This window comes from Pagrus major, chromosome 1, assembly GCF_040436345.1.
Source record: "Pagrus major chromosome 1, Pma_NU_1.0".
Classification (NCBI taxonomy): Eukaryota; Metazoa; Chordata; class Actinopteri; order Spariformes; family Sparidae; genus Pagrus; species Pagrus major.
Genome location: NC_133215.1, coordinates 24,090,544 through 24,106,858, shown reverse-complemented (window position 1 = coordinate 24,106,858; position 16,315 = coordinate 24,090,544). Strand labels below are relative to the sequence as shown.

At 39.1% G+C, this 16,315-nt stretch overlaps 1 protein-coding gene across 1 annotated transcript; it reads right to left on the bottom strand.

Annotated features, from left to right (window-relative positions):
- Positions 1-9,460: 9,460 nt before the first annotated feature.
- On the bottom strand, positions 9,461-11,100 carry LOC140998052 (CMRF35-like molecule 1). The gene is made up of 6 exons (XM_073468223.1): positions 11,044-11,100; positions 10,556-10,885; positions 10,403-10,447; positions 10,238-10,294; positions 9,600-9,725; positions 9,461-9,474 (listed from the first exon to the last, which is right to left on the bottom strand). Exons 1-6 carry the CDS (start codon positions 11,081-11,083, stop codon positions 9,461-9,463), a joined length of 612 nt encoding a protein of 203 aa, XP_073324324.1. The 5' UTR covers positions 11,084-11,100.
- Between the last annotated feature and the right edge of the window lie 5,215 nt (positions 11,101-16,315).

Below are 16,315 nucleotides of genomic sequence, written 5' to 3'. Positions count from 1 at the left end.
AGTACTGGGAAATTATAGCTGCACTTTCTCTGCCATTGTTGTGCCACTAGCTTGCTAATAGCTATAGCAATACATCCACCTAGCTTTGTGGAAGACTCCAGTTGGGCAATGGGCAGATAGTGTGCAGGCAGGCAGGTAAATGGGTAAACAAATGGGTAGGCTGTCTTTTTTTAATCTGTTTTATAAGGGCCGAATGAAACGATTGGATGGGCTTTAAAGGCATGCGACAGCTACGGATACGGATTTATTTTTTCAGAGCATTTGATTTATTGATTGCTGTCAGGATTAGAGCATGCATACTGAACCTAAACCCGTGAGGCTGCGCTCGGACAGAAATCTGGAAATGATTTCCTGGTTAGGGTCAAGTTCAGTCACATCAGTTGACGTGGTCTTCAAGTTCTTTTAGTGAAAATATAGTCTCATAAATGTAGTGTTAAAATAAGTGATAACTGATATTTAGTGATAAATAATAACAAGTCATGTACCTATTGTTGGGGCAGGACATATTGTCCTGTCATGATAATGCTTTGAATGCAACACAGAGGCCATTTGTTCCTTTCCAGTTGGCAAACATTCATATTGGACTTTGCGTGACCATCAGGGTAATCCAAACTCAGTGCTTCATCTTACAATTATGAGATCGAGTTGGGTTTGGACGTAGAAAACAAAACATCTGTCACGTTCAGATTGGGCTCAGTTACTCTCTCGGACTAAAAAATTTAAAAATGAGAACTGGTTACAACATTAAAACACTACATATTGAATGCAAAAACATTTAAAGTGTGTGAATTTAAGTACCTTGAAAATGAATCAATGAAGAAACCTTCACTACTGGAAGTAAGAAACTCCGAGTGAGAACATAAGAAGCTATTTAAACCATGTGCACAATTAATCACCAGCTCACCTTTAATTGTTCCATCAAGGTGAAATGATTTCATTATTTATGTATGCCCTCTTAACGATGCTCATTGTTGTGTGAGGTTACTATTGTGGCCCTGCCTTTTCATGGCTGCACACCCATTAATCCACTCTCGACTTCAAAAGCAGTCGGTGTAGCTGCATTCTTAATGACATTAATGTTATCTTTTGTCTTTGTCTTTGAGTTTCTTCAAATGGAATGGGTCATTGTGTATCCCTATGTCAGATTGGAAGAAAGGCTGCTTTGAATTTCCAGACTACCAGGAAACTAAGTTGTGAATGTTAATGATGGATGGGTAATAATTCATACGTATATAAAGGTTCAGGGGAGTCGTGTATTCTGCATAGAAGGCAGAGTTTAGTGTAGGTGAAAGTTGTTTGTTGAATGCTTTCTGTTGCATAATGCGACTGCTCTGTCAGTGGGCGACCATCACGAACTTATAACTGACCCGATCACTGTGTGTGTGTGTGTGTGTGTGTGTGTGTGTGTGTGTGTGTGTGTGTGTGTGTGTGTGTGTGTGTGTGTGGAGCATCTGTTAGTATTTGTATCAGAGTGCATTTAAGGTTGAGTGTGTTTTCATCAACTAACGTCTTTGTGTATATGTGTGAGTCAGATTTGATCATTTTTCTCTAAATACAAGTTTGTGTTGAGAGCTCAAGTAAACATGTTTTACCCTTTTTTATATAAACCGTTATTCTCTCAGATAAAGTCTCATTCATCTCTTTGGACACACAGGAAATCACTCCACATGTTCCTCCTTAAAATTGGTGTCCATCTCTTATGTCATTGCTGAGGAGTGCACATCATTTTTTAGAAATCACGTTAGTCAAATGCGTATGAATTTCACTCTTATTGAATGCCGATCATACTTACCACCCATTTCTTCTTCTATTGATTCAAAACAATTCTTAAATGTGGAAAAACTCCATTACTTGCTGACCACTTGAGGAGTTTAACTAAACAAGTCCTACCAGAGCTACAGCAAAGCAAACTTAAAATCATACAAAAAACAGAATATAACATTAATTATTACAGATGATATAGAATTTGACTGATTTGTTATTTTACTTAAAATTGCATCATCAATCATCACATTGTTTTTCAGTCATGTGAGTGTCCTCTCCACCCTTTCCAAAAATGACTCTGCCTGCGTGTGTGTGTACTAGTGTGCTGACTAGCCATCTGCCGCCCTCTGTTCTATATAATGGAGTATTCATCTCAAACAGCTGGCGGCCACACTGACCTCTGTGTATTATCTGTCTGTCTCCCTGTCAGTCAGTCTGATTATTCAGGTTTCCCACTCCTTGAGCAATCTCTAAAATATCACAAATCTAATGAAGTATGTCCAGACTTGGACTTTGTTATGTTCTGTGGGGATTTCAGTGAGTATCACAGCGGACATGGTTTTGGTTCAGCTGTGAGGGTATTAACCCTTTTTGTCACATTGGTGAGTAGGTTACATTAATCAAGTTCACTTTTGACCAATTTTGACAGTCTTCTTTTGCTGTTTATTTGTGTATTACATAAGCTTGTGTCTGCAGCCAGCTAAAAGACAGGATAAGTTACATTAAAGCAAACAGTGCAGGGACAACTGTTAACAAACATCAGTAGTGTCCTTGAAGCAGGCGTTTGTAAAAGGATGATGTGGGGGATGGAACACAGTGGAACAGAAAACAAAATGTAACCAACACAAACACCAGTCGAAACCCAAATTATAGTAGGAGAGACTGGCTGCTTGACACCATATAATGTAGTAGGTGAACCTCAACTCTGAGGACTGATGAAGATGTTACATTGTGTGTGTGTTTGTGTGCTGGCAAGGCCTTTAAGATGTAGTTTTAACAGTTTTAAACTCGAGCTGCACTGTTCTCGCAACGCTCTGTGCTACTTTTTTGACCAAATTCCAAACATTATCTTTGTACACACTTTAAAAGCATTTAATTGGTCAACTTAACAGTAATTTTGCATGCACATATTGTCACAGTTAATATCATAACTTACAATTCTCATAACTATCATAGTATCATTAGGTTTTAATGTAAAAAAAAAAGTGCATGTTAAATGGTTAAAGGTTAAAGGTTGACCTGAACATAGTCAACATTTAGTCTGTATCTTTAAAGTTATGGGATGTAAATATGTCCATTTACTAGAATACAATTTTGAGATATTTGTACTGTGTTTTCATTTTCTATTACTTCATACTTTCACTCCATTACATGTCTAATATTGTATCAGATACTATACAGATACTTTGTCCATGTAGGTTTTTCTGTAGAGATATTTTGAGACTTTTACTCACGTACTATTTGTGTGGGTGACTTTCAGCATGCTATCTTTACTTTAACTCAAGTATGACTTTTGGATACTTTTTAACAACACTGTTTATGTCTCTTTCTATCTCCTGTACTTTGCAGCTGTCTCCTCCATAGTTAATCTGTGCCTGCAGTGTGACTCTCAGCCATTTTAGGGATTTCTGGTCTGTGTTTAGAGAGAGATATTGCTGTTTTGTTTCCTGTTGCTCCAATCACTCTCTCTCTCTCTCTCTCTCTCTTGCTCCACCATCTGGGACAGATGTCCCATATTTTTCTTTCTCTCTTTCTGCTGCCCTGGTTGTTTTTCTCATGTCAGGGCCTCTGTCTGACTCTGCTGATTAAGCAACATTTTATATCCTATGCAAGTTATGCATGTACACACACACACACACACACACACACACACACGCGCGCGCGCACACACACACACACACACACACACACACACACACACACACACACACACACACACACACACACACAGCACTCACACACCTATAGATACATGAGACATTAATCTATATGGAGTGAAAGGTTTAATAGTTGCAGCTCAGTTTGTGCAGCCGTTTCTCTCTTAATCACAAAGGGTTAACTTGTGGAAATGTTGCTGGATGTTGAAGCTAAAGTACCGGGCCTTCAACAGAGGAGGAAGCGGGCAGGTTGAGAATCCTGTTGAAACATGACTTATAAAGGAATAACACACACACATACATGCAAACGAACACAGCTTTGTCCTTGCATGGAATGATGTACACACATGCACACACACACTCTCTCTCTCTCTCACATACACACATACATATTAGTACAGCACAGCTCTGCTGTAGTTCCCAAAGGATAACCCGTGGCTATTTTTGGCAGTGTGGAGGACTTTAATACTCAGAGAGAGAGAGAGAGAGATGGAGTTTATAGGAAAGGGATTGAATAACATAGGCAATCCCCTCTGGACTGAAGGAGAACCGGGATTATTGTTGGTATGTTCATTGGGATGATGACATGGAAAGACAAATCAGAAATGAAAGGGAATATAAGTACTCTTATTTGCTCTTTTGCAAGGAGTTTCATGAGAAATCGATACCACTGTCAACTCTGTTCACACGATTGTTGCTACAGCCAACAGCTGTCAAGATTGGGAGTGCAGGGAAACAGAAAAAATCAATATATTAGCACTTTAAAAGCGCTCTACTTAACATGTTATATATTGTTTATTTAATCTGTAAAAACAACGAAGTGTAATACTGACACTAAACAAGCAAGATATAACATATAGACAGAGACAAAAATGACTTTTTCTTGAGGTTTGATGAATAAGATTGTACCAAAAACATTGCTCTGCTCATAAACATCTGTGGAAGAAGAATAGCATTTAGTGCAAAGTCCTCTTTGTGGTCATTTTGGAGACAGTGTCCAACTGTCATAATCAAAGAATTCAGTTTTATTGTAGCCTGCACTTCTGCAAAATCATATGTTTCAGCAACTTCTGCAAATTCATTTCAGAAAGGGCCTCAATTTTGACCAGCAGCAGACCGTACAGCTGGATCTATTATTGGACAGTGGTTTTATTGAGAAACAATTTATCTTTGAGATGAAAGAAAACTCTGGCAATGAGAGCTCTGCAAGGACACTTGCCTGTGACCTTGAAAGCAACTAAAAAAAAGCATGAAGATGAAAAGAAGTCAACTGATAAGGAACAGCGTGACACAACGCAGAGAGGAAAATTGCAGAGGTGCACAGAATAGGTGAGAAGGGAAAGAAGAAAGAGGGGACGGCGAGGCAGCACAGCTGCCCCAGTAAAGAACAGATGAGCCTCTTTTTTCGTTTCCCCTCATGCTGCTCTCACCGCATCCACGTGAGAGAGGAAGGGGAGGGAGGAGGAGGCAGGGGAGGCTGGGAGGAGGAACGTGAAGAGGATCAGGGCTGATGAACACCATTGCATGGCAATCCTGCTCCATCCTTTGGCCAAAAATCCTGTTCACCAGTTGTTTGGTTGAACAGTCGTAAATTTTCATTTTCTTAAAAGCAAGTGAAAGAAATAGGCCACGGGGGAGAAATAGTATGATTTATTTTTGCTTTTGTTGTTTGTGATATTCCTTCATATCATTTGAACATTTAGAATAGACAATAACACAAGATAACACATCAATATCACCTTGAAATATGATGAATATACTCACAAACAGTACATTTATTGGATAGGAGAAAACTAACATGTCTAACACCAAATATGAAATTCCATCAGTATGGAGGAAATTACTCTTGTTTCTTGAAATATAAAAAAAGTCAAGAAATTAAATATTAAGGAGATTAGGTTTGTGTCGTAAAATGAGTAAAGAGGTTTGCAGATGTACACATGAACACACACATGTACACAAACACACGTGCTCCGACTGAGGAGGACTTATTGAGAACCAGAGAAAGCTGGTCTGGTGATTTTCCTGCGTAATGAGTTGGAGATAGAAATAAATCTGCTATGTGAGGGTTTTGGCCGGGGGAATGGGGAAATCGACTGTGGCGTTCATCATCATTTAGTCAGCTGTGTTTCCGTCTCAAAAAAACCTGGAGGGATCGTTCATCCCTGTGCAGAGTCCATCCACATCGTGTTTACACTCAAAGGGGATGTGGATGAAATTCAACAAGCTGTGTCTCCAGACCAAAAGAAGACATTTTGGTAATATATTCTCATTTGTTGGGTTAAAACATTATTAATCTTATTTAGATATGTGAGCCAGACTGAATCCACATGTTCGTGTGGCAGCATTCATGACTCATATCCTCAGTCGTCATGCGAGCAGTCATTTTGTTGGAGTAGGCATTTGTCGATGTCTCATTTGGAAACTTTATGACCAACCTCATAAGGAACAAGGTCTCTAGAAATTTAAGAAATCCTTAATTTCTGCAAGTATTCAGTTTCAGTTTGGGTGTGAACTAATTGGCTGCGTGTGTGTGTGTGTGTGTGTGTGTGTGTGTGAGAGAGAGAGAGAGACCTTAGTGTGATTTTTCACCATAAAAGAGAAAGAGAAAAGATGTCAGCCTCTGAATCATTTATACATCCTGTCATCAATAGCTGTGACCATCACTGGTGTCTCTTTTATTAAACATAATTGAAAAAACATCCACCTTGTGTTTTGTTCTTTATCTGCAGTGCTGACAGTCTTGCTATGTGTTCGGATTATGATCTACATTGCTTTGGCTTATACTTTTAAAAGTTTTATGTTATTTTGATATATAAGTTTGATTGCACATAAAAAACTTTTTATACAATAAAATCAATACATAACAATAAAATAATGATAACAAATTCAGAAAAAAAACAACAAACTAACAAAGGAATAAGAGAAGATAAAAAAGGTAGAATGAGGCAGGGCAGGGTGAATAGGGTCAGTACTGATGGTTTTGCTTAATTCAAATGTCCCAGTTAGACACATGACAGTGTGACACTGATATCTATCCATAACAGTGCCGTCACTGGAGGAGAAATAAAGGCTGTTGTTGATTCACTGTTGTTCTGTTATGTTGCATTTGGTTACATCAGCATACAGCATTATGTGGATATACATGCACATACTTTCAGACATACCTACTATCCAACTAATCAAGCATTGAGTCTTAGCACTGTGGGACGACCAACCATTTCTAATGCAAATGTTTTGAGAAATATCTCAAATTCTCTTGTTATAATCTGTCTTCTTTGCATTAATTCAGTTCTTGATAGAAGTGAACCTTCCATGCAAACAAGTGTACTATGACTGACTTTTGAATGCTTTCTTACACAAACAGTTCTCCTCTACTTCTCACTTTCTGTCTGCAAGGCCCACTTTAACTGTGTCTTATTCCCGGTAATGTCACGCTGACAAGTGTTTGTTTCTCGTCATAACTGTTTATGTATGAGGGCCACAGTGTGATCATCTAGTCTCGTCTGGGCCATTTCATTCTCACAGGGGCATCATGTCCCCTGTCTGTGAAGGACAATGTTCCAGTGCAAGTGTGTATTAAACTATGCATGTGTTAAAGGGTGTGTGTATGAGCCATTATTTTGTGTTTCATCTCTGTGTGTGTATGCATATGTATGCGAGTGTGATGATGGCTGTTGCATAATGCTTCACCAAAGTTACCATGAAGGTCTGCATCTGAGGAGTGACTCATCCTCTTCTCCTTGGACAGAAGCAGCAGAAAAGCTGGACTCCAGCGCCATCTTCTGCACTGCCTATGTAAAGGCACCTCAACCAGAAACACATCTCCATGTTTTTGTTGTTTACTTATTTTAATTTTTTTTTTTGTTGCATTCATGTTTCCCCACAGAAAGTCGTTTTTGAAATGCAAATGGATTGAAATATTAGAAAATCACGTTGGGAAAAGTGGATGCGTAATGCTAAAATTAGTATAAAGCCTTTTGTGGCTCCAGAGGAAGCCGCATGTCATCTGATAAATTGCCTCTGGTGATGTCACTCAGTGGCAAAGCTTTTGTGGGTAATGTAGATGGCAGGTTTTGAAAAGAAAGAATGTGTGGAATAAAAAAAATGTTTTTTTCAATTTTAATCATTTGTCCATAATGAGTCCAACAGTGTTGTAGGAGTGCAATGCTAGACCAGTGGACTACTTTTCAAATCCTGGCTCCTACATTACCTACAATACAACATAGCCACACTGAGTGACATCACATCACATCAGAAGTAGCTTATGCCGAATTAGCTATTGACAGTTAATGTTTGCAACCTGTGGTAAAGACAACTTTCACCGGATTACTTTAATATATATTAAAACCTTTAATTAATGTCAGGCAAGTTCTAGGGTCCTATGGAGCAACATTTTTCAGAGATTTTTGAGCGAATTTCTGGCATTTATTCTAAATTGGCATCAGATATCCTCACAGTCTGATTTACACTGAATCTAAAACTCGTGTAACTCGTCTGTGTGTTCAGTTGTGTGACTTAAGACTCCAAGAGCAAATAACCCACACATTTTTAATTGACCTTTTACTCTCCACTGACCCAGGGTCCGGTGAGTATAAGAAAGCTGAAGTTAGAGGATGAGTTAGACCTGGCGTAAGGCTTTCTAAACACGGTGTAAAGCTTTGTAGAGGTTATTCAGTGTACCGAACAAAGGTGCGACATGCAGGCCTAAAACAGTGAGAGAACTTTAATTTACAATGCTCCACACTTTGATATTTATTTATTTTTAATTTCACACATCAAAACAACTGAATTCACATTGACAAAAGAATATAGTGAAAGGATTAATGAAGACACTGTGACCATTCACCAGCATCGAACTACAGGGATGAAACTAGTTAACACAAACAAAGTTCTATACAACAATAATATATAAATAATAATTAGATGAAGACATCATGTCCTGTGCAATTGATTCTCCTTCCCAGGTTGTCAAATACCAACATTTGTCACAGTCCTCGGCATCTCATATAGACACACAAGGTACCCTTGAGCTTTTTTTTAGCGACTGCTGTTTCAGGGTTTCAGCCACTGGTAAGCTTCAATCCATTTCGAATTGCTGTCCGTTACCTCAAGGCATTTCATAGCCTGCGATTTTAACATGGGAAGCTGCTCCTTTAATTTTATAATTCCAAGAATAAGTGGCTGAGGATATGTAATGTGAAATCATCTTTCTTAAAACACAAAGATAGAAAGGTGAAACAAAATCAGTATTGAGCCACGTCATGCAATAAATCACTCATTTTCTAACAGGTAATGCAAAGCAAGGACTGCTGTGTGATAAAATAATGTCCCCAGAACTTAATTTGGACCCTGGTGCCTGTGAGGGAACCTTCTACCAAAGGTTCCTAGTCACTGGGGAAAGTTCCTTTGTGAACATGACTCAAGTGTTTGTGTTTGAAGACCTGAGAATGAGAAGGCGTTGGCTGGTTGGTTGCGTTAAAGCAGATTGTGGAGAAGGGCAGATGACCGTCCTCACTGATGTGTGGGTCTCCGGCCTCAGTGTAGGGGCTCCTGATGCTGCAGATGTTCTGATTCTTCACGTATACAACCTGCAGGAGGACACACAGTGCTGAATTAAGGCCTCATAAACTCAACATAACCATGCACACAACACACACACACGCACACACACACACACACACACACACACACACACACACACACACACACACACACACACACACACACACACACACAAACTTCTCACCGTACTCCATGTGCTGATCCACGGGGCTGCCTCACCTCCAAGCGTTGCTGGGATTGACACACATTAAGCATTACATCTCACAAACTGTAACCAGGATAAATGGTTATGGACCATAAATCAATAATAAGGGTTAAGTCAGAGAATTACTGGGTAAATAATAACGTAGCAAAGACATACATGCTTTAAATTGTTAAACTGAGGTAACTCACATCCTGTATCATGTCTGTGTTTCCTCATTTTAAAGTACAAAACCATCAGACACAGCAGCAGGACAGCAACAGCAACAGCGGCAGCAACAGCCAAGTACAGCCTCTTTCCTGTCAGTGGTGGCAACACTAGGTAGAGGTAATAAATAAAAGAATTGAAAGCTTTCTTGATCTTTGATTTATCACAACTGCTAAATCTTACTTTAAAGCAATATAAATGTTGTACAATGCATTTATTATTTCAAACAGACTAGCTGATTTATCTGGGACCAAAACCCTCTAAAGGAAACAGGGGATTTAAATTATATTTCTATAGAAATTGTACACATTTTACATAACTTAATTTTTAATTTAAAGATGTTTTAAAACATTTTTCCAGATGTTGTTTAACCTGCCTTACTGTATGTGAATAACTCTAAAGGTGAAATATAGTTAAACTTTCCTTGCCTATCACTCACCACCAGATGGTGTCATTATCAAGACTTTTTGGTAAAAAATAACCTCGGATTATTTTTCATCTGCAAAGTGGGCGAAAACTCGTACAATGCCCAACAAAGAGAGAGCACATTCGTTGGCTTTTTTTTTTCAAACTACCGTGCACCTCAGATTTATCCTGAATAAACTGCTGTGTGATGTGTTACCTGTACGCATATCTTCAGGTGTTGTGGACCACAGTGTTGTACTGGCACTATCTGACACTGAGTAAAAGAAGCCAGAACACAGACTGATACTCAGCATATATTGAAAAAGAAAGTCTGCATTTATCAAGATGGACATTGCTGATCATAACACACAGTTTAAATAACCTGTAGTAGCAGGAGGATGTGAGGTGACCAGTGGAGGTGCAGGAGCTGTCAAAGAACAACATTAGGTGTTCAGGGAGGAAGAATGAATACAAGTGCAGTAATGATTAAGAAAAATAGCTAGAGATAGAAAGAGAATAGCCAACTTTAACAGACCTTTGTAGACTTTGAGTTCGATTTCTGTTTTAGGATCAAACCCATATGCATCTATCCAACACCAATATGTCTCGGCATCGTTCAGGTTGACGTTATGGATGGTCACATGCAGCATTCTTCGTTTGGTATCATCGTAAATATAATATTTCCCTCTTTGTGCGCTCCCTTTTTTTCCAGCAGCAGTTTCAATGATAGACTGTCTTTTACCATAAATACCTTTATAGAAATATTTAGGATATGTTTCATATCCAGAGTCATATGGGCAGGAGATCTCAGCCAGTCCTCCCTCCTGGGCTGATACATGAATCTTTGATGGTTGGCATCTGACTGCTTCCAGAGAAAAATAAATACAGGAGATTAAAATTTGATTTAATTTGTTATCTTCAAAATGACTCAGAAAGTCAAATATTTTTAGCAGTATACTAAAGAATATCAACAGTATAGGAAGGACATGTTAAACTCTCTGCTGGAACATGTTGAGTACTCACCAGAGGACAGCCAGATGATGAGAAGGAGCATTTTCCTCATCGTGATCCTCACTAAATTCTCTCTCTCCTTTTGTTTTCCTTTGCGTCTAACAATTTCTCTGCCCTTCATCAACTCTCAGACAACTTCAGTCAGTCTGAAATAAATTTAAGCCTTTCACCCTTTTCAAGAGACGCCACTTAAGCCCCACAATAAGACAGGAAGTCATGGTCGATCATCAAGGGTGGGGAGAGTTAAAGCTTCATCACATCACATAAGCTTCCTACCTAACTCCAGACATTTTTTTTTACATAGCAACAGTCCTGTGTTGTCTTTGACAGAAACAATAACATTTTTATACCCCATAAACACATTTAGATGTAACTTCATGTCCTGTAAACACATTTAGTGCTGTAAACACTACTAACAATAGCGTTTTTTACGCTCATTATGATAATGTTAGCTGTTTTCTTACACCTGAGACATGAGGTTAGTTCAGCCAGCTATGTGGATACAATTAGTAATGACAATAATGCGCTGCACTCAGTACACAGCCCCTGAGCCAAGCTAACCCAGTTAGCACAAAGCACACACCTACAGCAGTAAAGAGAAACTTTGGCACCTTGTAGCATTTATGACTGAGGTAAGTTTGGCTGCTTTATTTGCTTTTGTATACATGTCATTTAAGAGAGTTGTTATTAATGTACTTGTTAGACGAAAAAAGTGAAGAGAGCTTGTTGAACATAGTGAACTAGCAGCTAACACACATCTCCCAGCTGGCCAATGAGCGCTATGGGGCAGTCGGTGGAGGGGAGGATAGGATTTTTTGGGAAGGATTCTTTCCAAATTGGACTTGCTCTTGCTGATTCCCCCATTCTTACCAACCCCAGCTTTAATTCAGAATTTGACAGGTGTATTATGTGTAAAACCCTCTATTCGTATTAAACTCCAAATTTCTTTGCTGTATCATGCAGTGACCCAGTAATCTCAGCGGGGATTAAAAACCTTTTACGCAGCAGATAATCTTGGCGTTTAATAGCAGGAGAAGCACAGGTAATTATTAAAATAACAGGGGCTGCATCCCATTTAGTCTTGCTAGTTTGAGGGCTCTGCTATTGTGCATGATGATTCACTGGTGGGGCTTCATCAGGACACAAATGGAACAGAGACATTGTTAATGATATTAGTTCCACCTGGGCCTTTCCTGCAGTTAAAATGGTCTATTAATATTTAAACTAATCCACTGCTATTATACATTTTGATATATACACCTTGGATCATCCTAAATTCATACTTTTTTATAAGAAAATCTACAGACAATTATCAATTATCTGCTCACTTGGGCCTGTAAGTAAGCATTAGCATGACTTTCTCAGAGACTTTGCACTTTGACACACATTGTTGAAGGGAAGAGGATGTTTGCTGATGTCAACTCAGCCTGCGATAAAACAAAACAACATGTGAGTGTGTGTTAGAGGATGGGAGTGATGTGTAGCGACGAAGTCTGTAACAAATTGCTGAACACATCAATATCTGTTTGAAGTGTGTCCATAGGTCATGCTGAACTGCTGCTCAGCACTTAACACGTCGTCTTGAGTACTTTGAGGGCTAGAGGGTCACAGGGAAAAGCATACAGCAGTTACTCAAAATTATAACCAGTCTTTTGTGTCCTTGGTGCATTCAAGTGTTGATGATGAAAATAAATTAAATAGACTTAGACTTTTCTTAAGTTTTTAATTTCTTAAATGTACTCAGTGATGTGTTCAGAGGACAATATGTCACAACAAAACAGTTTCAGCAAAAGAACGTATGCATTTATTCAATTTAATCTACTGTAAAATTTAGTGTGTCTATAAAAAATTGTGTTTTCTTTGAAGACATGCCAAACAAGATTGTTTTCCAATTAGAAGGCTCTTCTGCTATCGGTCATATCTTCCCTGAAATGAACAATGCATGCAGGAGGGGAAGTCCTGGACATCCGTAACGAGAGGTCAGCAGTTAGGCTCAGCCACTGGACAGTGTTTCTCAGCATTGTTCACAGGAGGCCAGCACAAGTTTATAGGTGCAGTGGAGAAAGGCCTCTATTTACTTTGTCTGTTTAAATGTTGAGTGTTATGCTCGTAGCAGCTAACGTAACCTTGAGCCACGAGCCTCAGAGATGATACCCAAGCTTTAAGTTAGTGCTGTAGGTATGAAGCCTGTCAGCCTCCTTCCTTTCTATTATCATTATTTTTTCTGCTTCCATCTCATCAAGGCGTGTGTGTATGTGTACTTATTCATTGTAGTTGGAAGGTGTGAACAAATTCCACTTCTTCACCGTAGTCAACCACAAACAAAACAAAACAAAACAAAACAAAACAAAACAAAACAAAACAAAACACAGAAAATAAATATTAGTTTTACTATGTTTAATGTTGATGAAGGTTCTCAGTCATCCAGGTCATGTTAATTCTAAGTGCTGTATCGTAGGCAACTGGACTTGTTTCAGCTTCTTGAAGACGTTTCACCTCTCATCCAAGAGGCTTCTTCAGTTCAGAACTGAGTTAGAAATAGTTAGAAATATGTGCTGAAGTTAGCGTGCTAACCAGCTAGCCCTGGCCCATCCCAGCCCAATGCTCCTGTGTTCGTGGTGTAAACAACACCAACACTCCCTCAAGTGCCCCAAACTCCCAGTCCACATTGTTAGCTGTGCTAACTAGTTAGCTAACTGAGCTAACTAGCTCATGACAGCTACAGTTAGCAGTAATTAGTGGTTACTTTGGTTATATGCTGCAGGTGTGAACTGATGGAGTTGTCCATTTACGTTTGGATCACTCAGGACGGATGTTAATATCAGGTCTGAAAAGGGCCTTTGTATCAATTATCTCCTCACATATGAACCTGGTGATACTGTTTATATTACTGTCTATAAATTATGTTTAACAAAAATTAAAAACAAATAAAAGGTCAATAAAATAACAGGTCAGATTTGGTTGCCTAGCTAGCTCTGGGCAATATGGCCTTAAAATTATATTGTAATATGTTTAGTTTGTATCACGATACACAATGTTTATCTCAATATTTTGCAATCTCCTGAAAAGCACTTCATAAATGCTACTGGGCGACAAAACACCAGATATCACTAATATTGACCAGATACTTCACTATGGATATTGCAACAGTATTGTAGGGATGACTATTGGTACTTTCACATATTAACACAATCATTGGTAATGTGGATATAATGAGTAAGTGGGTAAAGGCAGACTCAGTTACATGACTTTACTGTGACACAGCCTTAAGAGCCCACACTTCCATTTGCCATTTCCAGGAGCCAGAAGTCTGCTATATGTGAAGGCCCATGAATGTATTTAGTGTTATCTATAGATAAGGACACCTGCACGTTTCATAAATAAGTATATAATTAATTTATAAGGTGCTGAAGTTAGACGATAAAGTCTGTTACAGTAGTTATAGATAAAAGGTCAAAGGGTTGAAGCCATTATGAGATTAGCAAAAAAACTTTATAACAAGGTTTCTTTTTATTGTGTGTTACGGCCCTGCATGTGTGTGTATGACCGCTGTGCTGTCCCCCGTCATTTCCAAGTTGGCGATAAAGTTTTGGTTTTGCTGCCTATTCCCGGCTTGGCGCTCTCAGCCAAATTCTGTGTGCTATGTGAGCTATGTGTGTGTGTTATTTCCCAGCACATCTATGCAGACTGGCCAGAACTAATGGTCATGCATTATCTCACTGGTACCTCATTTTCCTAGAGTTCTTAAACTTGAAGTCGCTAAGAGACTGTTATATATCAAGACATTTTGTCTAAAAGAGAAAAGTACTGTGGTGAGAGAGTCTTTTCAAACATATAGAGCTGACACATGTACAGCAGAGACTATACTTCCCGAGGAAGCTGAAACAAGCCTATCTCCCCATCAGCATCCTCAGGACCTTCTATAGTGGTGTGGTGGAGAGCGTTCTGACATATTGTATCTCGACATGGTACTCCAGCTGCAGTATGTCAGACAAAAAAGCCCTGCAGAGAATAGTTAGAGGAGCTGAGAGGTTCATTGGAGTTTCACTCCCCTCTGTCCAAGGACTCTTCCTAATCTGCTGCAGGAGCAGGGCATGAACATCATCAGGGACCCCTCCCATCCTCTCCACACATTCTTTGAACTGCTCCAATCAGGAAAATGATTCCGGAGTCTAAAAGGCCGAACAAACAGACTAATCAACAGCTTCCTTCCACAAGCTGTTAGATTGCTGAACTGCTGATCTGGAGCATGCACACTACTGCACTTCATGAGCCTTAGTCATAGTTTTTGTTTCATTTATTGTAGTATTCTATTGTGTGTATTTATTGTGTTCGTGTTATGGGATCAAACGCAATCTCATTTAATGCTGCACTACTTTTGTAGGTACAGCGAAATGACAATAAAGCTTTGATTGATTGATTGATTGTTTGATTGACCACTGCTTATGATCCCACAGTGACATGTTTGAGGAGCTGTGGAGGAGGAAATCAGAGAAATGGCAGGAGTTGCTGACTGCAGTATCTTTTCCTCCCAGCAGAGGCCCTCAGCTCCTGGTAGTATTCCTGGAGTACTTTACCAAACTGAGCTGATTTCACTCTCATGCAAACTAATTCAAAATGGAAAGAGAAATGAATTTGGTACCATGAATTTATTGCACATTAAGCAGTACAGTGAGTAGACAGAGTAGACAAACAGACAGTCAGGCTTCACCTCCTCCTCTCCAAGAAACACACAGCAGGTCTATGAAAATAGTTACAGGCAATCTCAAAGGCAACAGATGCTTTTTTTTTCATATTTTAGAGAAAGTCTTTTTTCTACAGCCCATCTAGTCCCAATGCCTATCAAGTCCTTATTCATCCTCTTACTCAGTGTTGCAGGTAATGTGCTACAGAAGTAATGTGTTACAGTAATATATTAGTTTAGGCATTTTGGTAATGTGATTACAGTTACGGTGTCCAGTAACATGTTTCCAACAAAAAATAAAGCCTTCATCGATTTATTTTACACCATGCCACTTTTGCCAGTGTGCCATTAGAAAGAAAAGGCAGAATGGTTGCAGAGTCAGATTCTATGGCCCAGTCCCAATGTCCCCCCAAGATCTAAACCCAGAGCCCTCATGGACTTATCTGATACCACCTGGTAAGTGTTTGAGTGAGAAGGGCTACGAGGGGCTGAAATGGTATTTTAGGAACGAGATGGCACTTTGTGAAGTTTCACTTTACCTTGTAGGTTTTCAACTTTTGATTTAACAGTTTCAAACATTTAGCCTCATAATTAAAACTG